General features: G+C 44.4%; 1 protein-coding gene across 5 annotated transcripts in view; it reads left to right on the top strand.

Annotated features, from left to right (window-relative positions):
- Positions 1–461: 461 nt before the first annotated feature.
- SLC12A8 (solute carrier family 12 member 8) overlaps positions 462–25,104 on the top strand; it is a 97,092-nt gene continuing 72,449 nt past the window's right edge. The window contains exons 1-5 of one of the 5 annotated variants that reach the window (XM_077829921.1): positions 462–572; positions 6,793–7,021; positions 11,561–11,707; positions 16,194–16,385; positions 21,133–21,364. In XM_077829921.1, coding sequence (XP_077686047.1) covers positions 6,902–7,021; positions 11,561–11,707; positions 16,194–16,385; positions 21,133–21,364 — 691 coding nt within the window. In that variant the 5' untranslated portion in view covers positions 462–572; positions 6,793–6,901. Of the gene's footprint in view, positions 652–6,792; positions 7,022–11,560; positions 11,708–14,170; positions 14,728–16,193; positions 16,386–21,132; positions 21,365–25,104 lie in introns of those variants that run through there. The other 4 variants (XM_077829920.1, XM_077829922.1, XM_077829923.1 and 1 more) reach the window with 4 other exon arrangements.

The following is a 25,104-nucleotide window of genomic DNA, read 5'->3' as shown; positions in this document are numbered from 1 at the left end:
GGGCAGAGAGCCTGCGGACCTCAGGAAGTGGTGGCAGGATCAGGGCCGTATTTGGTAGCTAGAGGTGGGTTAGCTGGATGTGTGTAAGTCTAAATCAATAATAAGGGCCATCCAGCTGTTGGGGTTGCCCCCCATCCTGCTTTCTGGAGGCAAGTGACCTCTTTGGGGAAGCCCTGTTGTCTGTGTCCCCTTTAGGCTGCCTAGCACAGCACGGGAGCAACAACCAGCCCCATGCTGGGGAAGGGGGTGCTGGCCTTTAGCTGTGGTCGGGGGCACGGAGGGTGACTGCGGCTGGATGGCGAGAGGAGGCTCTAGGGTTGCGCTCTCCGGCTCCCGTGCAAAGGAGCAGGGAGCGTCCCTGCCTGGGGAGAGGCCACCCCCACGTCCCGCCGCCGCAGCCCCAGCCGGGCCAGGCCCAGGCCCACGTGGCACTGAGTGCCCGGCCCAGGAGAGCGCGGGCAGGGCAGGGCAGGGCAGTGCTGGCTGGAGGCTCGCCTCCCCGGTCCCGGATCGCAGCAGAACGCACCGCCCGGCCCGGCCGGGGCAGAGGGGAGGCGCAGCCCCACCCCAGGGTAAGGCGAGCCTGGGGGAGGCCCCCAGCCAGAGTCAGGGGGAGCGGGGAGTGAACCCTGCCCCAGCCAGAGGGCCCAGGTGAGCAGAGCCAGCAGCTGCTGCGTGGGGGTATGTGAGCCCAGGGCCGGCTAACGGGCTGGTGGTGGGGCGGGGCGTGTGGGCTGGACCCCAGGCGCGGAGCGAGCACCGGGGGCTGCCGTGCAGGGGGTTGCTGCTTCCAGGGCAAACGACTTCTGGTTTCTTTTCACTCACCCTGTAAACGGGCTGCTCGGAAACTGCCCCTGACTGAGCAGAGAACCAGGGGCCCGGCTGCTGCTACCTGCCCCTCTCCGAGGGCAAAGCAGGCGGGGGGGGGGGGCAAGAATGACAGGCAGGAGAGGAAAGGGAGACTCAGGTGCAGGATCTTCACAAGCAGATCAAGGCGGGGGCAGGGCGCTGCAGGTGCCTCCCGGATCCAGGAAACTGCGGCTCCCAGCTTGAAGGTGGGCAGGGCTCGCCCTCCTTCCTGGTCCTTTCTAGGGCTCGTCAGCTCAGAAGTTCCACCTCAACCTGCCCGGCGCACGCACCTGCCCAGCACGGCTGGGGTGGCTGGGAGGGGTCTGGGGATGAAATGAGCGGCGAGCCCAGCTTCGGAGAACGTGCACTTCAGGGCCCCCGAGCAGGCTTGTGAGCTGTGCAAGGTGATGTTTGTGGCTGGTTAAGCGACTTTCTTCAAAGACAGGTTTCAGAGTCTGTATTCGCAAAGAGAAAAGGAGGACTTGTGGCACCTTAGAGACTAACCAATTTATTTGAGCATAAGCTTTCACTTCCACTGAAAGCATCCGATGAAGTGAGCTGAAGCTCAGGAAAGCTCATGCTCAGATAAATTGGTTAGTCTCTAAGGTACCACAAGTCCTCCTTTTCTTTCTTCAAAGAGGCTACCGAGATCTAGTCTGTATGCTGGTAAATCTTGGAAGGAATAGCTGTCCCGTCTGTGAGCTTCCTTGGACATCTTTTTTTTGTGATTAAAAAACAATAAAAAGAACAGTTAATGATAAGAGGTGGGTGGCTGTATTTTCTGTAGGTTGTCAAAGAGGTGAGAGCTCTCTCAACAAGAATGTTTTCGTTCACTTCAGTGTTTTATTTTACCGTAATATTCATGATAGTAGTGCCTAAGGGCAGATGAGACCAGGACCCTGTTGTGCTGGTCTCTGTATAAACAGAGTGAGAGACAGGCCCTTATAGTCTAAATCAGTGGTTCTGAAACTTTTGTACTGGTGACCCCTTTCACATAACAAGCCTCTGAGTGCAACCCCCCATTATACATTAAAAACACTATTTTATATATTTAACACCATTATAAATGCTGGGGGCAAAGCGGGGTTTGGGGTGGAGGCTGGCAGCTCACGACCCCCCCATGTAATAACCTCGCAACCCCCTGAGTGGTCCTGACCTCCAGTTTGAGAACCCCTGGTATAAATAGGACAGACAGGGTGTCAGAGAAAGAGAGAGGACATACAGTCAGAGTGAACAATGCAATGGTGGCAAATGTCATTTACTTCTGTGATTTATTTTATTATATAAATCCTTCCAGTGGGATTTGTTCTTGTTTTGTCATTATAGGTGGTCATTTACAGCATAAGTGTAACAGTGTTTAGTTACCTAAGGTGGTGGGGACCTTATAAACAACTTTAAATAGAAGTAAGACAGGTCAGGCTGTAAAATTGATATACTACAAGAGTGAGTAAAGGTTTGTCCTTAATATGTAATACTCTGTTACTATTGTTTTCAAAATATAGAAGAGCGACAAAATTAGCTTGGATATTACATTACCTGGAGAACATTGTTGTATTTGTATATATTCAAACGTTCTTGAGTGTGCTATTTAAGTTTATTGTGCTGACTGCCATTTGATTTATCTTTAATTCATTTTTCCTTGGTGTCCCCAAAATTAAGTGTTTTTAAAAACTTGACCATGATGAGGGTTTAGGGGATTTATTGAAAACAAAGTACTCTAGGCTGTTGGGTCCTGTCACAAAACAAGCCTTGAAAGTAACTCCTGTAACAGGAAGGGAGCCCCTTCAGAGGTCATTGGACCACACACAATTGCGGTTGGAAATATATTAACCTCTTTTCTTTAAAATCAGCCATCTGTTGAGTAGCTTAGAGTAGTGATTTTGGCTGAGAAGCTTCTTTAATGTGACTATTAATGAAATAGTCTTAGTTTGAAAAGGTAAAAAGAAAAGGAGGACTTGTGGCACCTTAGAGACTAACACATTTATTTGAGCATAAGCTTTCGTGAGTAGCTCACGAAAGCTTATGCTCAAATAAATGTGTTAGTCTCTAAGGTGCCACAGTCCTCCTTTTCTTTTTGCGGATACAGACTAACACGGCTGCTACTCTGAAACCTTTGAAAAGGTACAAAGGCAGTTTGAGTTGCAGAATGCACACTAAAGCCTGTAATTTTCATCTTCCAGAATAAGCCTTTATAATTAAATATGAAAGTATCTCCACTTCCAAATTACTTATCACCATAAAAGCAAACAAAAAATCAATCCTACATAATTATTTTTCCTTAAAACTGCAATGGACATATTTCCCCAAAAGCTCTTGTTTTGCTCTTAGTCATGAAAGCCATGGGGAAACAGATACACGGTCATTGGTTACATTTCACTGATTTATTTAGTGCTGGGGAAGTGACTATCAATCAAGATTTGAATTAGGCCCTAATTTTATATTTGGGGAAAGGAATTATTATTCTAGCTGACTAATTTTTGAATGGTGTATGTAGCCTAACATGCTTCAGCCATGGTGTGGCAGATGCTAGATAGAACCAGGGGTCACCCAATGAAATTAATAGGCAGCAGGTTTAAAAGAAACAAAAAGAAGTATTTCTTCACACAGTATGCAGTCAACCTGTGGAACTCATTGCCAGAGGATGTTGTGAAGGTCAAAACTATAACTAGATTAAAAAAAGAATTAGATCTATTGTCCAAGAATTTATCAATCAGTGGCTATTAGTTAAAATGGTAAGGAATGCAGCCCCATGCTCTGGGTGTCTCAAAGCCTCTGGCTGCCAGATACTGAGACCAAATGACAGGAGATGGGTCACTTGATGATTGTCCTATTCATTCTCTTTGAAGCATCTGGCATTGGCCACTGCTGGAAGACAGGATACTGGGGTAGATAGAACATTGGTCTGAACCAGTATTGCCATTCTTATGTTCTAACCTAGGTGGATATTTTGTGGTGGTATTATTGAGCTAGGCACCTATATACACACACATAACAAGAAGAAGGTCCCTGCCCCAAAGACTACAATCTCAGACCCTGATCTCGCAAAGAAGTGTGTTTATTTATCTTACATACTGTAAGAAATTCTGTCGACTTCAGTGGGATGACTCACATTGTACAAAGTTAAGCGTGTGTAAGTCTTTGCAAAATCAGAGCAAAATATTTATTTTCCTTTCATTTATGTATCTTGCACAGTGTCCTACATAAAACAGTATCCCAAATTGCTTTGCAACGCTAAATAAATGCAAATATTTGTGATTTATGTATGTGTACAAATCATTGTAGAATTAAGTTATAGGAAAGGGAGAAAAATTAGAGAGGCTGTTGAATACAGCAGTAGCTGCAGAGGAGAAAGCACTCAGACCAACAGGGGTGAGACTGTGTGCAGGGAGCGAGAGAAGTTAGTAATAGACAAGCAGAGGGACTGGGGAGTAGAAAAGAGAGCAGGGATTTGCAGAGACCAGAGTGACTAGAAGAAGGAAGCAAGTCTGTTGGAGGATTTAAAAAGTAGGAGGGCAAAATATCCTGGCAAGGTTGCACCCCAGTCCTGAAACCTATAGCACAGTTCACCTGCAAGTGATAAATTTCATGACTGGGGCCTTACTATGTAAAAGATCTTTACATTTGCCTGTGGAAGATATGGTAAATGAATGATTACTTCTTGATATTCCAAACTTGCTGAAAATGTACTCTTGCAAATGTACTTTTGCTGCTAGGAACGCTTTACCTATGTGTGTCCAACAAGCGCATGGGTCTTAGAAATGAACACCGTAAAATGAACAAGGACAGCGATGCTCAATTTTTACTTCCAGGTGTATCTTCCATAAATTAAATGAATTTTGGTGATCACAGTGGAACCTTTACTAAATAAAATCTCTTCCCATTAAAGAGCAGTCTGATGCCTTGTGGAACGCTTTGAAAAATATTTTATCTAAAAGCCTGCATGTCCTGTATTCTCCTCCCTCCAGTTTCATCATTGGGGCTATTTGCATAAAAACACAATCTTTGTAACTTACGGGTTCATCTGCTCCTGCTGCTGCTTCCCTGCTTGAAGCCCCAACCGCCCTAAAACAGCAGCCGATTGTGATATTGTCAAGGATCTTTTTTTCTTTCTTTTTTGCTTCAAAGCAGGGAATGAGCAGCAGGGAATCAATGAACTCTTAACTGCTTCACTGCTGCTTAAGAGGACAAATGCACAGGGTAAAGAAACACCTCCTGTGCTGTCCAATGTACCAGGCACAGCAGAAATGCTACAAAGGAGGATCATCAGTGCGACTACTGGGGAACACAGACGTCGTTTCTATACTAGTGTGCTCGCAATGTCATGTTTTAAGGCAAAGGCAGAATTAGAAAGGAAGGCTGGTTAAGGAAGGATGGTCTTGTGGGTAAGGCCCTTGTGGGGCCGGGACATGAGCGATCTGGATTTAAGTCCCAGCTCGCCTCCCGATGTTGTATGTGACCTTGGGCAATTCCCTTAATTTCTCTGTCCCACTGTTCCTGCAAGCTGAGGACAATAATCGTCCTTTCTCTGTTTAGACTGTATGTTCCTGGGGACAGAAACTGTCTCTCCCTATGTGTTTGTACAGCGCCTAGCGCAGTGGATTGCCGATCTCAGTTGGGGTCTCTAGGCACTACTCAAATACAAATAAGTAAACATGGATTTTATAATGATGATTGATTCTTTGTGTGTGTATTTGTTAAGTCCCATTACCATGAAGTGTAATTAATAGTGATGTTAGAAACCCAAAGGAACAAAAAAGTTCCCATTGTCAAATTTAATAACTATCAGAATATACGCTAAACATCATCGTTCAATCCTTATGCTGTTGTTAAGTCCTTTGCCCCAGCTGAGATTGGTCTCTATAAATACATCAGGGATAAACACTGGGGAAAGGGAAGAGCTATCTAAGATAAAGGACAATGTTGCACAAGAATGAATGAGTATAAACTGATCATGAATAAATTTAGGTTGGAAATTAGATTTCTAAGCATCAGAGGAGTGAGGTTCTGGAATAGTTTGCCAATTGAAGTAGTGTGGGTAAGAAAACTAACTAGTTTTAAGATGGAGCTTGATATGTTTCTGAATGGGATTATATGACAGGGTTGCCTGTGATAGCCAGGGACTGGACTCGATGACCCAGGTAGTCCCTTCCCATCCTCTGCTCCTAACTCTCATCTGTTAGTGCACACTTCTGTTTTGATTGTAAGCTGTTTGGGGCAGGGACCTGTCAAGCTATCTGTTCTGTGACACGCCTGGCATACCTTGCCTTGAGGTATGGTACAAATCATAGGCACCAACTTCCCCTCTTTCCCCTGGGTGCTCGACCCCCGCTCTTTGCCTGGCCCCACCCCCACTCAACCCCTTCCAAGAGGCCCCGCCCCTGACCACTCCTTCCCACCCCTGTCCCTCCACCATTACAACCCCTTCCCCAAAGTCCCTGCCCCAACTCTGCCCCCGGCCTGCCCCTATTCCAACTCCTTCCCCAAATCCCTGCCCCGGCCCTGCCTCTTCCCCGCCTCCTCCCCTGAGCGCACCGCATCCCCGCTTCTCCCCTGTCCCTCCTGGAGCGTGCTGGTGCTGCCAAACAGCTGTTTGGCAGCGGCCGGGCGGGTAGCGCTGGGAGGTAGGCGGAGGAGCAGGGACGTGGCGCGTTCCGGGGAGAAGGAGGAGGTGGGATGGAGGGTGAGGGGAGCTTGGCTGCCAGTGAGTCCACTAATTTTTCCCCAAGGTCAGGACTTTGTTTTCTTGTCTTCATACTAAACATGGTCTATCAAGATGCCTTATTAGAGGCAGCTCCTATATTTCACATGCTGGTGTCATTATAAGGGTATGATTTGAAAGGATGGTGCTGCTTAAATGGCAGATTTGGGCTTCTTTGTCTTCTGCAGAATTAGAAAATTACAGTAGGTTGGTCTTTCTTTTTCTTCCCCATCCCTTCTGACTAGGAGTAACAAAACCATGAATCCTCGTCTGTGGAGATCCCAGTGTTACAGGAATTTGTCTGGGGAGAATAGCTGACCACCTACTCTGCCCCCCAGACTTGTGATTGGCATTATGACTGCACGTTGGATATACAGTTCTAACATAAAAGATAAAATGTTTGTGCTGAATAGCGCCGCTGGCCTGAGAAGTGACACGCATGTGCAAGAGCTGTTCCATGAGGAAGCACAACAGGTATGTTGAAAAGGCCCCTTCTCCCCAAGCCACTGATCTCTTGTGTTCCATCTTCAGCCCCTTGTGATGTCATCGTGAACTGGCAGGTGAACAGACTGACATAACAAATATCTGCAATTAATCAGGTTATGTCAAAATCACGTGTGTTCCAGTAAGAAAGGTTTTCATTCCTTCTTAGGCCTTGAACATGATGGATACCTTATTACACTAGTGAGATCCATCAGAGTTGCATGATGGTCACCCTTTCTCAAGGTCTTACGTTTCCTCCAGTCAAAAGTAGCCTCTGCAGCATCTGGTCCAAGAAAGCTCTATGAAACTCCTTGGATGAACATCTTGTCTGGATGTCAGGCAAGGAAGGGCCTGTCTTTTCCAGAGAGTGGTATAGGGTATAGTCACCTTCCCCAAACTCTAACTCTTGGCTTTGTCCGCTATGAGATTCTAGTCATGCTGGTACCAAAAGGGGATGGTTTTGTGTTTTTTGTTTTAAAAAGCTGAAGGAATGGACCGGGGCCCTACTCCCTGCCTCTGAGGCCATGCAGCAGAGCCACTGCAAACTTCTGCTTGGAGCACAACTGTGTGTGGTGAATGGTTCACAGTACAGCACAGAACCCTTCCTTGGGGAATCCGTCTCAGACGGCTCTTTCCGAGGGCAGCTCTGGTAACATTTGGAAAATTGCTGCTGTCTGGTTGCCTGTAGGCCATTTTTTTAAAAGATTCTACCACCACCCATGATGGTCCATAATTTGAAGGAGGATGAACTGAGTCTCGTTGAAACAGCTTGGACAACTGAGGTACCTCACTGAGAATTTGGCTAGGATACAGGGGTTAACTAGCTCACACAGAAAAGTGCCTTGATGATTGCATGTTGTCGAGACTTTAGTTTTGCATCTCATCTGAAAGACCGCATCTCTAATGATGTAGGAACCCTTGCCGTCATACGGGGGGCCTGGTTCTGTAACCATGTCAGAGAGAACAGCACCACTTACCGAATCACCAACAAATAGCAATAACAGAATCATTAGTAAAATCTTTTAAATGTTGTTTATTTCCCATTCCTGTAAAAAAAAAAATCCAGATAAATTTGCTCACTTGATGACTTTCCTATGTAGGACCCAGTTACTCTGTACCCTGGAATGCTGTGTATTGTACTTGACAGTGGGTTAAAGCATTTTACACACCTGAAACTGTTAAAAATGAACATTTTAGTGTTAAAGTTATTCTGTTATCTGCAGTTCAGCATGAGTCTATATCATGGAGCTGATAGTGGTTATGCTGTATATGCCTGAAGATACAGCATGCCAGGAAGCAAACCCATGCTTAATACTCGTCTTCCATTATGACTGTATGGGCCTTGGCTGAGGTTTCCAAAACCTAATGTTAGGCTTCTAAGTGCACATTTAGGCGCCTAAATAAGTGCCCTTATTTGTCAAGAGAGCTAACCAGCCAGTAACGTTCACTTAAATAACAGCCTAAGCTAGGTATCTGCTTACAGTAATGACAAAAAAACAAGTTTGTGCTGTTAGCTCTGCAGGGCCAACGCAGAGAGAGTAGATTCCCTGCCATTGTGGGGGCCTTGAGCACTGGTGCACCCTATCCCTCCTATTCTCTGCCGATGTCACATAATAGTCTAGTCTCCTGTGGGCTGTAATACTTCGGTCTAATTTTGGTTGTTGGGTTTAGTGTGCGGGCGCTGGCTGCTGGTGGTGTCCTGTGGTATACAGGAGGTCAGACTAGATGATCTGGTGGTCCCCTCTGGCCTTAAACTCTATGATTGTGAGTGAGCTGGATTCTCTTTCTTCTTGTGAAGCTTCAGCAGAATTGCTTACTAAGTTCCCACCACTTACGTGTATGCAAATCCAGCGAAAATGTTGGGGCTGCATAGGTGTCACCGAAGGGTTAATTTGGCTTGTGGAACCTTTAGTACTGGTGCTGAACCATGAGAAAGAAAGACCCCACCTTGTCTTTCAGAAACCCAGGCTGAGTTTGCAGGGCTGGCAGTTAGAAAAAACATCTTTGAACTTGTAAACAGGAAACATTGGATAGTCACTGGGAGAAAATAATCATGGAACCCTCTGATGCCTTTTCTATAGAGGCACTTTTCAGAGGAGAGCCACACTTAACTATGCAGAAGCTGAATTAGCATCACTCCATATTCTGCCCAGGCATTACATTCCTTCCCCACCCACCCTCCAGCTCCTCACCATGTAAACTGCATATGCTGTAGCAGAAGTGTTCCAAGGTGGTGAACATGTCCTTTGCTGAAGCAGGATGTGTCAACCCAGAGCACTTCCCAGCCTTTAGTCATGAGCACATAAGAATGGCCAAACTGCGGCACAACAATGGTCCATCTAGCCCACTATCCTGTCTTCCAGGGGTGGCTGGTGCCAGATGCTTCAGACGGAATGAACAGAACAGGGCAGTTATTGAGTGATCCATCCCCTGTCGTTCACTCCCAGCTTCTAGCAGTTGGAGAGTTAGGAACACCAAGAGCATGGAGTTGCAACCCTGACTATGTTGGCTAATAGCCATTGATGGACCTATCCTCCATGAACTTATCTAATTCTTTTTTTGAACCCAGTTATACTTCTATACTTTTGAACCCAGTTATAAAGTGCCCTGGCAATGAGTTCCACAGGTTGACTGTGCGTTGTGTGAAGAAATACTGCCTTTTGTTTGTTTTAAACCTGCAGCCTATTAATTTAATTGGTGACCCCTGGTTCTTGTGTTATGTGAAAAGGTAAATAACACTTTCTTATTCACTTTCTCCACACCAGTCATGATTTTATAGCCCTCTATCATATCCCCTCTTAATTGTCTCTTTTCTAAAATGGGCACACCTAGTCTTTTTAATCTCTCCTCGTATGGAGGCTGCTCCATACGCCTTATCACTTTTGTTGCCCTTCTCTGTACTTTTTTCCAATGCTAATGTGTATTTTTGAGATGGGGCAGAACTGCATGTAGAATTCAAGGTATTGGTGTACCAGGAATTTATATAGTGGCATTATTTTCTGTTGTTCAGATGTTTTCAGAGAACTGCCCACAATGACCTCTTTAGTGGTAACAGCTAATTTTGACCCCATCATTTTGTATGTATAGTTGGGATTGTTTTCCAATATGCATTACTTTGCTCTTATCAATGCTGAATTTCATCGACCATTTGTTCCCCAGTCACCCAGTTTTGTGAGATCCGTTTGTAACTTCACAGTCTGCTTTGGACTCAACTATCTTGAGAATTTTGTATCATCTGAAAACCTTGCCACCTCCCCGTTTTATGCTCTTTTTCAGAATATTTATGAATATGTTGAACAGTGCTGGTCCCAGTACAGATCCTTGAGTGACCCTGCTATTTCCACTCTCCACTGTGAAAACTGACCATTTATTCCTACCCTTTGTTTCCTGCCTTTTACCCAGCTACTGATCCATGAGAGGACCTTCCCTCTTATCCCATGACTCCTTACTTTGCCTAAGAGCCTTTGGTGAGGACTTTGTCTAAGGCTTTCTGAAAGACCAAGTGCACTGTATGCACTGGATCACCATTCTTCAGGTGTGTGTTGAAATCCTCAGAGTATTCTAATAGATCAGTGAGGCACGATTTCCCTTTACGTGGTCGTGGTCCTGTGCCTGTGTTGAGTCTTCCCCAACATATCATGTTCATCTGTGTATCTGATAATTCTGTTCTTTGCTATAGTTTCAACCAATTTGCCTCAAGTTAGGCTTACTGGCTTGCAGTTGCCAGTATCTCCTCTGGAGCCTTTTAAAAAAAATTGGCATCACATTATCTGTTAGTCTTCTGGTATAGAGACTGATTTAAGCATTAGTTTACATACCACAGTGAGTAGCTCTGCAATTTCATACTTGAATTCCTTTGGAACTCTTGAGCCTATGCCATCTGGTCCTGGTGACTTATTACTATTTAATCTATCAATTTGTTCTGAAACCGCCTCTATTGATACCTCAGTCTGGGCTAGTTCCTCAGATTTGTCACCTAAAAAGAATAGCTGAGGGATGGGAACCTGAGGAGAGCCCAAGTACACTCCACTACGACTCCATTAATGGGGAACCTGCTGATTTGGCATCTCCTGTAATGTATCTTTTTGTGCCTGATAAAAAACTGACTGTATAGCTTTTACATCTAGCGTCCTGTGCCAGATCGATTGAGATGATGTGGCCCTGCCTTCTGTACAGTAGAGACTGTTTTTTTTTATGCTTCAGTGTGGTGTTACTTGTTTCACTGAGTTCTATGTGACAGAGAAAGCAGATTAAGAACCTAATAGTGGTGCTTTCTGCATCCACGTTGTGGAGCCTGCAATAGTTTCATGGCATTGCTGGGGTCTGTGGACCCTCATGGTCCTGTCCCACCTCTCAGGGTTTCCTCTTTCCGTTGATATACTGCTCTTTGTGGGTAATGTCAGGTAAAGGGACGCTGTAGTAGCCATGCACAGAGCACCCTGTTGTAGGAGTCTTGGCAGGCCACTATGCTACTTCTGTAATCAGCCAGACGACAGCATGGAGGTAACTGAAGGTTTTACTTTTCTCTAGGTATCGCAAACACAGACCAAACCCTGGTGGAAGATACAGCTATTCGTCTGGGAGCCAGTGCTCTTTGGAACCTGGGATGGTGTCTTTACTTCTTGCATGATCAACATTTTTGGAGTGGTTCTTTTTCTGAGGACTGGATGGCTAGTGGTGAGTGAAGGACAAACTGGGTAACATTATGGGTTAAGTGGTAGGTTATTCTCTCCCCCACCACAATTACGTTTGATTTTGTGCTTCGTGAATCAGTTAAAGCTCTTGGTTTTTCTTCTTGCTCTTCTGAAAATGTAAATGACTGTGTCTAAAAATACATCGCGGCTGGGGCCGTTTTCTCTGTAATGTGCTGTTCTGCAAATGCCAATCAAACCTGACAATTTATAGGGAAGTCCGTGTGTAATGGTGTATCCAAATATAACTTTCCAGGTAAAATGTATTGCCATGGTTACGCATCCTCCACTGTCCTCCTCCAAGCAGCACTGAAACAATCATATTTCTAACATGGCAGTTTTAAATGGAGATCCTCCTGTTCTGAATAAAAGGCCCTGGATTGTGCAACGTTCTCCTTGATATCCAGGAGAGTCCTGTGCTTGGCTCAAGGGTAGCGTATATCCCAGTGTCGTGGCTTTAAGAGTAGCCTGATACTGCAGCTCAGGATCCAGCCTGGCTCAGAAAATTGTGCTGGTCCCTGCAGCTTCCATGTAGGAAAACCAAAGCTTTCTGAGGGACTGTTGGAGCTGAAGCCTGGACTTAATGTCATGAGCCCAGCTGTTCTTAAAGGTCCAAGAAGAAACTTTTAACATCTAGCATTTGATATAGTTCCTTTCTTCTGAAAGGGTAGGGATCTGTGTGTTTTTACAGGGAGAGAAATTCAGGGCCAGGTTCTGATCTCCCATGGCACCAGGGTATATTTGGAACAATATCAACGAAGATACGCAGTCTGAGAGGTGACTCAGGCCCATAATAAGGAGATATCGATGAATCCTGTTGCCACTACTGGGAGGAAATGAAGCAGTTGTTCAAAGGCACATAGCATTACTTCACAAGGGTTTATAGCAGGAAGTGTAGATATGACCGTATCCAATTGAATCTGCAGGGGAAACGTTGAACCCATGCACATTGAACCCAGTCCTGCCAGGTTCTGAGTGCCTTCAGTTCCCTTGCATAACTACTTTAACTCATTTCCTGATTATATAATCTAAATTTGGCATATTGGTTCAACGGGTGCTGAGGTTCCCAGCCCTGGCTAGGCCCAGTGTAGTTCCCACATTGGCTGTTGGGAACAATACTCTTGTGAGAATTGCCCTGGGGTCTACAATGACCAAAAGGGTCCAGGCCTTCATTCAAGACTGTACGTCCAGAAATCCCCCTCCCTTAGTTCCACGTAAGGGATTAGTTCATTACTGACTCAGAAAGCTGAGTGCCGCCCACTGAATGACCAATGTAACTTCCTTCAGCTGCCATGATTTTCCTTGGAGGTCTCTCCACAAATCATCCAGGCCCAATCCTTGCCTCATGAAATCTGATAGTCCATTGGCAGCGCAGGTGTGACATCATCAGAAAGATCCTCATTCCCAATTGGATTACCCAGGGCCCTGTACTGATACTCATTAGCCAGACATAATAGGTGAGTTTTTTCATCACTTACTTCCCTTTCCCACGTTAATTTCAACTGAGATGTCAGAAAGGTTTCCATAAGCCCTTCATCAACACTGTCATATTCCCTCCACCCGTCACTTTGCTATTTAATAGAAAGTTACTGGTGGCACAGTCAATAAATAAAGTAAAACATCAAATAGAGGATTTTTAAAAGGGAAATGGGGAGTGATTGAAAATAATGGTATTAGGTCTTAAAGTCAATGAGGCTTCACACAAGCACAGGTGTTCGCTTGCATGGATCTGATTGCAAGATTGGGGCCTTAGATTGTAAAATTTTCAAGATAGCAGGTGTCACGTCTTCATATACTGTGCTGGCCCAGCACCCAGTACAGAGACACCCTGATCCTTACTGCAGATCTTTGGGCCCACATTGAAGTATTAGATAATAATGCTAATGATACACTGGGCCTTTTACTCTCAACTGTAGCATGTTCTGTCACGCATGTGTAAATAAGCTTCAGTGTTCCATTTTTCTCTCCCGCTCTGCATTCTACTCTTATCCCTGGGTGTGGCGTTCCTTCCCATGAAGCACTGCAAGAATGAATTCTGGTTTTTAGGGTCTGTGTTATTGACTGTTTCTTCTGTAGATCCAAATGGACTGTCCATTACCACAAGCACTGGGCAAGAACTACCATCTCTCCTCCTACCAATTTAAAAAAAAACTGTTGAAAGTATTTCAATGTGTTTTTTTTAAAAATGCAAGTTTTCTGTACTGTCTTAACTTGACTGTACATAATTGAGGCAAAGAAACAATTGTTCCTTTTTCTAAAAACAAAACAAAACTAGATTATAAGGGTTCATGTGATGTAGACCCAGCTAGCAGCTGCATTCATTATGAGCCCTGGCTTCATTTTCCACTGATCCAATAAAATCAACATCTAAAACAGCAGGATATTGAATCAAAATAGGATTTCACAATGATAGCAACATCCTGGATACATTTCTCTTTAAAAAAAAAAAAAAAAAAAAAAAAAACCACCACCAACAAAAAGATCTGGGACTTAGACCAGCACAAAATAGAAGCAGCAGCCGTCTGTTGCTGATAAGAAACAAAATGGTGCCAGAGGCCAGCATGTCCTCAGATACAAGAGCCACTGAAATGGAGAGAGGCAGTTGGCAGCCAGCAGCGGAGAGAAATTATGCAAAATCTTACTATAGTAATGGGGCACTGCTGGGGGGGAGGCACGGGTAGGGAGAGGTTTCCAATCCTCTTTGCATTGGCATTGGGTCCTGGATGAGTTTTCAGGGGAAGTGACTGAGATTCAGAGATCAGCGAGTTACACTAGTTGGGGAAGTTCAGCGGGAACACAAAGAGACACTCTTGACCCTGGAAAAGAGATTTCTGCAGCATGAAGAACAAGCATAAGACGGTGAGAACAGGGATCACAGGAGAAGCATTTGATGCCGGGACTCCCTGAAGGCACTGAACAGTCTCTAATTCTATTTCACTTTTGGAATCCTGACTTGAATAGAATAGCCCACCAAATGTGGCACGCTTCAAACTGAAGGCACACAAGGTAGGCTGTCCCTTAAAGCTGTAGATGGTGGGAGGCCCTGGGCTATGTGTGGCCTAGTTCCATGGCTATCAAGGCACACAAGCTGACTTAACTGCTGCAGTCACCAAAGGCTCCATGGCACATGGTGGCAAGAGCATTACATGTTTCTGGGAAGAATTGGGTTTCCTTGTAAGCCTGTGGGCCGAAGGGTTCTGGGATTCTAACACAGATGACCTGCTCGCCCATTTGCCATCTCATAACACAGCTACAGTGGTTGGATACATGGAAAAGGGATTTCAGGTAGGTCTGTTAATGCAGCTTAGAGCTGGGAATGAGAGGACGAGCCAGCGCCATATGCCAAGACAGCTGTTTGTGGACCTCTGCTCTAGATCAGGAAATGAAAAGTCACAGGTTGCACAAATCCGCTTGTGATACCACCAAAGGCGAGCCAATTTCCATGTTGCAGGCCACTGAACAGGACTGCTTGAAAGCAGGACTGTCCCAATCATCTGTGGAAAGCTGGAGGAGCACATGGGTGTGGACTGAGATATTGCATCACACGAGACAGTGTATAGTCCAGATAACAACCAGCAAGCAATTACTTATAATGTGTTTATTTTTTCTCTTGTATATTCAGTCTTTCCTTCGGTTTTTGTAGTTCATTGATTTGGGTGTTCGCAATGTAGTAGTTCTCAGTGGCTTAGATTTTCAGAAGCATTTGATCTCAATCAGAGCTGCTGGGTTCCGAACCCTTTTGAAAATCCGATCATTTAGGGGCCTAAGAAACGAGCTGTTTGAAAATCCAGACTTTTATTTCCAGACTTGTTGGGTGCTAAGGTTTTTTGTTTTGTGTTTATCTGACCCAGTATTTGTAACAATCAAAATATTTCTTCCCCCCTACCCTCTTTTTTCCTTGTGGTAGATTATTCATGGTTACAAGGCAGTTGTAACTGTGAAACTTTAGCTGAGTAGTCATCTGCCCTTGATAACACCCTGGTGTGTTAAATCTCAGGTCGAGGGATCAGTGGGATAACATGATGCATTCAGGAATTTATACAAAGTAAGGCTCATTTGGAGAGACCCTCACTCACTTGTTGATAAGGGTAGAATTGCCTAGAAAGAACCAGTGGGGATAAATATTATTATTTATTATTATTATTATTTGTACTACGGTGGCATCTAGGAACCTTAGTTATGGATTAAGAGCCCATTGTGCTAGGCACTGCACATACACACAACAAAAGGACGGCCCTTAAACCTCAGAGACCTGAACATGTTTCAAGAATTTTACAATTAACATACATTTCTGTGGTTGCTCAATTTACAGATGAGAAGTGCGTGTTTTATTTAATCTGAATATAAAATAACCTACAGTGAATTGACACAATGTGTTATAGTTAACTGGAATCTCAGAAGGTGATGGTTTTTTTTTCCCACTCTGAATAATTTTCCTTGTGTTCTTCAACGTCTTTGTTTCTCCATTACAGGGAAACACTGGCATTTTAATGGGCATGTTTCTGGTGTCCTTTGTTGTCGTGGTTGCCCTGGTAACTGTCTTATCTGGAATTGGGGTTTGTGAGCGGTGCAGCATCGGAAGTGGAGGAGTCTATTCCATGATTTCTACTGTCCTCGGTGGTCAAGTTGGAGGGACCATTGGCCTCCTTTATATTTTTGGTCAGGTAAAAATGATTGTAACTGCAAGCACGCCTTTAGTCCTTTTCTTCCAGACTCTAAAGTAAATGAGATGATCCCACTAAGAAGGAGGGTGGCATGGAAAAGCAGAGTTGTAGGCATATAATTTCATTCCTCTCAGTATGATCAGGCTTGTTGTCACTCATCGACAGCAATACATCGAAGAGTACAGACAAGTCCTGTCGTGTTTGAACAGGGAAATGCTAATGAGGAGGCTAATGATTTCCTCCTCATGTATGGAGCCATCTCTGACACAGTCTGAAATCTCTCTGCTGTCCTGAGGCGCTGTCATGGGAACAATGACCAAAACAGAAAGAATGAAACACAAAAAATGCCATAGCTAACACGTCTCGTCTACAAGCAAGGGAATATTTAAACTCAAGAGGAAAAAGCCTATGTGGCCAAGTGGACGATACAAACTCTACAGATCAGCTGTGGGGTTATACATTTGCCCATAGTGGACTAAATGTTTCCTTATGAGGGTGGAGGCGTAGGAGCAGCACTTGGGGAAAAGAGATGAGGTGGTTTGGAGACAAAATAGTGTCTGAGCCATTAAGGAAGTGGAGAGGAGCCGGAGCCCGTGTGGAGGAGGCGCTGACTGGGGAGGAGCTTAGGAGTAGTTGATTTTGTACAGTTTTTCAGCTCTTTGTTTTCAGAGAAACCCTAATGTGCCACTGAAGCGGTGGATTGAAATTAAAGGCTTAAGAAACACAAACAACTATCCCGACTAATAGAAAAGTGATTATTAATGCCCATAGCAATTGGAAAAAAAGAAGAGGTATTAGAAATACCAGAAAAGGTTGCGCACAAGAATTGTTCATTTAAATGCATTAGCTTGCAGCTGTCTTTAAAATCCTGGCCAATTCGAAAAGTCGACATAAAATACAAATTCAATAGTTATAAGACAGGGCATGCACAAAAGTCACACGTGTAAGAAAAAGACTTTCCCCAGCCTTTTGCACTGTAATTCCCCCAATCTCCCCCCTGCCTGGGAAAGCAACTGAGCTGTGCAGCATGTCCTGAGGTCATAGAATCCGGGCTCTGGCAGACCAAGTATTTACCTAGACAAACGTTTTATGTGGGGGGATGTGGGGTGTGGAGAGATGGGGAACTGGCAACTGTTTAGCAGCGTTGTATTTTATCCCAGAGGTTTTCAAACTGGGGTACGCATACTCCTAGGGCTACACGAGCTGTCTTCAGGGGGTACGCCAGAAAATTCATGTAATGGTGGACAATGCATTTTATGTAGTTAGACTTGGCAATCTAATCAATGTTTGACCTCCTTTCAATTAAAACTACAGCCACCGTGAGACTCAGAACCATTTTCGAATGGTGGGGCATGCCCCCCCAAAGGGGGGCACGGAGGAACTTTGGGGGGGTGAATGGCAAAGAGCTGGGCCCTCCTTGGAGTTACAATTTTTGTTTGCGTCCCCTCCACCCCAGACAGGCTGGGTGGCCTGCTGAGGTGATTCAGGGGGTGGAGGTGGGGCTCCCACCCTGAGCTCCACCGCATGGCGTTGCCGCTTGTCCACAAAAATCATTCCTCTGCCTCACAGTTCAGTGACTTCTGGAAGCTTTTGCTAAATGGAAGACAGAAATCTTGGCGGGGGGAGGTCACTGACCCCACATCCGCCCTTCTCCCATGCGTCATTTCTGTCTATCTCAGATGGGGGTATGCGGTAGACTCCATTATTTGGAAAGAGGTACACAGCCTAAAAAGTTTGAAAACCATGTTCTGTCCCAAAGCTGGTGTATTTTTTTCATACTCTCCTCCTCAGTTAGATATTGTTTCTATGGCCCAGCATCCATCTGAAGCTCACATGAGGGGCTATCTGTGTTCCAGACAAGGAGTTGGGTAGTGAACACCATAACCTCTGTCCTGGTTAGTTGAGCTAGAAGTACTTGTGCAAGGAAGGATTGTCAGGCTCCAGCTCTAAAATAGTTGTGTTTAAAAGCAGAGATACAGGTGGCTCTTATGTCAAGAACTGTGGACGTTTAAACCCAATTACACCCTTCAACAAGCTGAATATACGGTTTTCAAAAACCTCATAAGAGGTTAGTTTTCCACTGAAATCTGCATTTCTGATTTCAAGATGGATAGTTCAAAACCATTTAAAAATTCCCATTTCCATGGTGCATTTATGAAGAAATTGGCTCCACCATAGAAATCACAGCAATATCTTTATATGCGTAGAAATATTTCATTCTTCTGGTGAAGGTAGGGTTTATCGCAGGAAAGACAGGCTGTTGCTTCAAGGACACTTACAGTGTGGAGACTAGCAGTGGCTCCTTCTTTCTCTCCACTCTCTGAAGTATCCTTTGAAGTCTACATACTGTTTCCTCTTACTTGGCCTTGTTACGAAAGTAGGAGGATCCTATTTAACTCCTTCCAAAAACTGGTGTTAATCAGTTGAAAAGAACCCTGAAATCCTAAGTTGCAGTGCTTCCTGCAAACAGCTACATGGCATTTCTCTGTGCTTTCAGGATTCTTTCTTGTATTAGGCTTTTCAGGCTAATGCATTTTGTTTGGAGTCAGGTTCTACTTGTCAAGTTTCAAATGCAATCTTTTGTGACTATCCCATCACGACACTAGACGTCCTTTCAGAAAGTATATTTTTAGAAGTTCTCTGTATTAAACGTGCATATTGAAGGCAAAGTTTTCAAAATTAAGCATGTGCAATTACATGGATGCATTGAGAGCACCCATTGTCTGCCTGGAAATACCCGTCCTTGAATGCACAGATGCTAAAGTGGTGGAAATCAGTATTGTTCCACATATAGCAGTGCTGATTTACCCCAGCAGAGGATCTGATCTATGGTCTGTTAATCACTAGTTTGTAAGGGCTTGATTTGACTCTTGTTGAAGTCAATAGAAGTCTTTTGTTTGACTTTCCTGGGATTTGGATTGTGCTGTTTGTGACTAACTGACCAGATTGGGTAATTTGTCCTGGGACCACTGGATCTAAAAGCATGAGCCTGTACTGCTTGAACTAAAGGACAAGGACCATTAGTCAGGAGATAGTGGTTGACTCAAACCTGTATACATGGCCTGAACATTAGAAGGGGACAAAGACCCATGCTGTGTCAACGTAAGTTGCACACTCACCCTGGCTGAGGAAGTTCATCCTGAACTTCAGAAGTCCACAGCAGTTCAAATACCCATATGGGCCACCAATTTGTAATGCCTGCATGTGCACACATTAGTTTTTTGAACCCATATGTTTGGTGCACACGGATGTTCACATGTAACTGCCCATGCCTGACTTTAGAAATGTGACCCTTGGTATGAGCTGCACATTGAAAAGGATTGCTGCTGAAATGTCAGATATAATAGGAAGGTGAGAAGTTTTAGTTTAGAGAGTTATGCAGTGAATAAAAGTCCTCTCTCTTCCTCCACCCCCTCCTTCTTCTTTAAATCCAGTAGTGCCATTTTGGTTTGGGCAGGGAAAGGATTGCTTGGGTTTGTATTTTCTCTCTGGCATGAATTGTGGCCTTAACCGGCACACACTTCCCTGAGCTTTGGAATGCCATTCCTGCAGACGCACACACATCCAGTGAAGAACACAAGTCCTTCTCTGCCTCAAGAAAAATAAACGGCTCTCCCCAGAGCTCATGGAACATGAGTTGCACAATACACGCTTATCAGAAGTGCAGGCTATGTTCCAGTAAAGAGACAGGGAACCGGTGGAACAGCAAAGTTTAAATCCAAACTAAATACTGAGTTAAAAACCTTGAAAACAATGAAGCGGGAAACAATCAGTCATTCTCCAAGCAGGTGCTCTACAGAAAGAAAGGAAAACAAGAAATTACAGAGATGTGCTCTCATTTTGCGCCTTGGTTGGGCACACATTATTTTCTTTCACTTCAGAGAAATGCACAGTTCAGGAGATGCACAGTGTCTCTGGGGTGTCAGTATGACAAATTCATCCTGACCTCACCATTGCTTTGTGTATTCATTGAGTTTTATTCTGTTGTTTTAAAAAAGGGTGCATTTTAGAGTTGGTAAAAGGCAGTAGATTAACAGTCTCAGAGCCTTAAATCCCCTATTTACCCACGGAACAGGTCCAAACTTTCTCTCACTATCCTGCCAACATACCTCATTTTTGTGTTTCATCTCCATGTGAATGTTTGGCCCAGGGAATCCTCAGCCTCTCTGCTAAAGTTATGCTAAGGCTGTGGGTGGGTCATTGGCTGTGGGCATCAAACCCAGGACAAGGAGCCTCTATTGCCTGAGCTAAAAGCCCAGCTCTGTTACTGAAGGCTGGAGCAATCTCTGTGTGTGGCCTAGCCACCGCTCGAGGGGGACAGAACGCCCCCTGAGTGGATGGGGGATTACACTAACAAGGGTGCAAATTTTGATGTGGTGCCTGTCCTGCAGGGATTCGACTGAGATCACCAAACGCCTCTCGCATCCACCGTGGTGCAGCCATCAGATGGTAACCTTCAGTCAATACCATCCTGGGTTGGCTGAAACTAAAGGGTGAAAGGTTTCAGAGTAGCAGCCATGTTAGTCTGTATCCGTAAAAAGAAAAGGAGGACTTGTGGCACTTTAGAGATGAACAAATTTATTTGAGCGTAAGCTTTTGTGAGCTACAGCTCACTGCATCGGATGCAAGGGTTAAAGGCTCTGTATCTTGTCTCCAACCCTCTGAGCCATCCAACATCCTCCTGTTCAGGCATCTTGGCCAGTACTTGCGCTGGGGGTGGGGGTGTTTATGTTTAAATGTCATTCAGTGTGTTGCAGGTGCTATGTACATCACCGGGTTTGCAGAATCCATCTCCAACTTACTGGGTTTCAGCAGCACTTGGGCAGTTAGAGGCATTTCACTGGCAGTCTTACTAGGTCTGCTTGGAATTAACCTGGCTGGTGTTAAATGGATAATCCGGCTCCAACTGTTACTGCTCTTCCTGCTGGCTGTTTCTACGCTGGACTTTGTCATTGGATCGTTCACGCACCTAGATCCAGGTAAAACTTCATGAATGCTTCACATTTACAGTTGTAACAGTATTTAACGTGTGTGAAATTTTGTTTTTCCCTTAATTTATGATTTTGTGAATTTAAAATCCAGACAAAAATATGGACCAAAACTTCCAGAGGTGGATCCCTAAAGTTAGGCACCTAACCAGAGCCCCTATTCTGCACCCACATAGGGCATCTCTACAGTACAGCCTGAAGTCGACCCATGTTAGGTCAACTTACAGCCACCGCGATAATTACTGCAGTGGCTGATGTCCACACAATCCTCCTTCTGTTGGAAGTGCGTATCCTCACCAGGAGTGCTTCCACCTACTGAAGAGGGACAGTGTGGGGGGGAGGCTGAGACCCCTCCCCGCCAGGAGCCCAGCTGCTCCCCCACAGCTCCCTGCTCCCAGCCAATGTAAGGAACGCAGTGTCTACACAGCCACTGTGTAACCCTAACTACACCAACATAAGCCCTATGGCTGTCGTGGAGTTGGGGTTATGATGTCAGTGTAATAAGGCACTTACATCGGCAGGACAAGGCTATAGTTTGTACACTGACATAATTAGGTTGACATAAGCTGCAGCCTGAGACAGAGGTAGACCAGGCCTAAGATACATACCTAAACACAAGTACCAATGTTTGCAGGAATGGGATCATAGGTGCCTAACTTTGGTGTCTAAATTTAGGTACCTACTTTAAAAAGTATTGCCTATAATCTTTTATTGAGTGCTTAGTTTCTGAAAGCTTTCTAACAATAGAAAATTGCCTGCACAGACAGAGCTGCTATGTCCAATGAACCAATTTTTAAAAGATTTGTGTCCATAAAGATTGAGGATAACAAATTTACATTAAGTGTTTCTTATCAATTTGATGCCTGTAATGTCCTTTAAAAAATAAAACCGTCAGCCTATAATGAATTGCATGACAGCACATCAAACAGTTTAGACAGTATGGGCAATATTGTCTCATTTTTTTCCCTTGTGCTTCCCACCCCCCAATGTGTGTGTCTATATCCACCTTCTGTCTCTTGTCTTAGATTGTAAATTCTCTGAGGGCAGAGAATATCTTTTTGTTCTGTGTTTGATTCTACAGCACCTAACACAAGGGGTTCTTAGTCCATGACTGAGGCTCCAATGAGCTACCATAAAACAAATAATAAATGAGTGTCACCAGGAAAATATTCTACTTATAATGTGAAAACCTTATACATATTTGGAGAATAATTTTGAAAATTTTGTGTTGGTTCTTTTTAGATGTGCCCTTTGTTGTTGTAATCAGCAGTTGCTCTTGGAGCTGGATGAAATATTAGCAAGACTATCCAAAATGCATGAAATTGAAAACTTCTGGCACTTCATTGTGACTTCAATATCAGTCCTCTTTTCTGTAGCTTTTTACAATGAAATGTACCACGTTTAGTAAAAATTGGTCTTATGTTCAAGCAAATATTGGTCTGTTTAAAAGCAAAGAAATTTTCAGGATGACAGGTGGCCTGGTTAAGGAGGGGAATATTTTCTGGGATAAGGAAAGTCTCTTAATGCTGATTGTGGTCCAGGGTTGGAGACAGACATAGCTGCACTTAATAATAACCCCGCAGTATGGAGTAATGTTAACCATGTGATTTTCTCTAAGCCAGGAGTCATAGAAGCATATTGCATAATGTGATGGATTGCAGCGAAAGGAGTGCAGGAATGCTTAAGTGACACTGACCTCAAAAAAAGTGCAATTATCCAAATAAACAGAAGGTGTCACTTTATCTTTGATTTCCATCCATTCCCAAATGCACCACAGTGTTCTCTCTCTCTCTTTTTTAATAAATGCACAAAGTCCATTTTTCATTGTCCTTAATTTAGATTTCAACATTAAAAAAAAAAGCTGCTGGAACAGGGATGGGAAGATGTCACCTATAGCCCAGCTGGTTTGAGAGAATTTCACATCAAGATATTTTGTGTTTGCAACGCTGATAGCAAGCATTGTTCTGATGTCACAGGCACAGGACTTAGAGCTGAGCGCAAGCATTTTAGGATTCTTTGGAGGAAGCAAACTCTGGGAAAACAATGTTTTATTTCATCATAGTAAGTGTTGCAAAATTAAACCTGCTTTATCACTCAGCTGATGCTCGGAAAGAAGAGTAAATCGAGGAGTGCTGTGCTAGGTACAGAAAATTGAGTTAGTGTGCTTTATAACTAAAGAAAACATGAGGTGGATTCCAGAGTTGTTCACTGTTCAATTAACTTGTCTTGAGTAGAGGGGAACTGGGCCTAAAACTAGCTATCCTTTTTTAATAAAGAGGAAAAAATAGGTACAATGTAAGAGAGAGAGAGAGACTATGGGTAGGCCTACACTGCAAAAAAGACCCATGGTAGCAAGTCTCGGAGCCCAGGTCAACTGACTCGGGCTCATGCTACTGGGTTAAAAATAGCAATGTATGTTATGTCTACACTGCAGTTAGACACCCGAGGCTGGCCCGGGCCAGTTGACTTGGACTAAGGGGCTTGGGCTAAGCCGTGGTTAATTGTGGTGTAGATGTTTAGGCTCGGGTGGAGCATGGGCTCTAGGACCCCGTGAAGTGGGAGAGCCCCAGTGCTTGGTCTGCAGGCTAAGCCGCAACGTCTACACCACAATTAAACAGCCCCTTAGCCTGAGCCCTGCGAGCCCATGTCAGCTGTCATGGGCCAGCTGCGGGTGTCTAATTGCAGTGTAGACATACCCAGAGAGGCTCAGGCTGGAGCTCAGGCTCTGAGACCCATCCCCACGCAGGGTTTCAAAGCCTGAGCTCCTGCCCAAGCCCCAATGTCTACACTGCTATTTTTAGCCCTGTAGCACAAGCCTGAGTCAGTTAACCTGGGCTCTGATACTTGCCGACACTGATCTTTTTTTTGAAGTGTAGACGTACTTTATAGCAGGAGGATGAATATGGAACTGGAAGGAGAGAATGAAAGGAGGAATATAAGAAATAGAGAGAGAGAGAGAAAACATGCCCAACTTTACAGCTGGAACTTTTTATTCCTTTATTAGTTTTCCTTACGTGAATTTATCTTACAGAAAAGAGAGAGGAGAAAGGAAGGGAGGTGGATGGGAGGTACCCAGTTTAGCAGTATGGAATCTACAGTGTATCTGTGGCCTACTTGAGGAGAGGAAAATTTTCAGGGTGAAGGAAAGTCTCTTAAGGCTGATTGTGGCTCAGGGTTGGGAGATGGGGGGCCCAGCTCTTCATTCCAAACTCCCTTTCCCCTCCAAGTGTGCAGACTGTATCTACCATCCAACTTCTGGCTTAATGCTTGTTTTGAGAAGTCTTCATTTGTTTGATTTACAAACAACTATATATAAGAGACTTTTTTTAGTTGCCTGAAAAGTGTATTCAAAGGGAAGTCCTGCACTACCCCCGAAGGCCTCTGAGTGGTATCTCAGCCCTGATTGTAAGCACTAGGGCTTTGGAAAGAATAGCCCGCTCTGTCTGGATTTCCAGCACTTCCTTTAAAGTGGCCTAGATAAATTAGCCTTGATTGTATCGGTTTACATGAAGCCTTTCCTACAAGGCAACATCTAATGATTTACAGATGATAAATACAAATATTGATAAACCCAGCTGATCTTTTTCACACGTTCTGTTGATTAATAAATGATTTTGTAACTGCAAATAGAAGGACCCCGTTCAGCTGGGCAATCGCTATGCAAGAAATCAAATTAATACTGCCTGGCTTTGAGGGAAGGGAAGTGTGTGGTGGTTTAAAGACAAATAAAT

The sequence above is a fragment of the Eretmochelys imbricata genome, chromosome 11 (assembly GCF_965152235.1).
Source record: "Eretmochelys imbricata isolate rEreImb1 chromosome 11, rEreImb1.hap1, whole genome shotgun sequence".
Taxonomy (NCBI): domain Eukaryota; kingdom Metazoa; phylum Chordata; order Testudines; family Cheloniidae; genus Eretmochelys; species Eretmochelys imbricata.
Note: the sequence above shows the minus strand (reverse complement) of the source record. Positions and strands in the feature narration are given on the sequence as shown.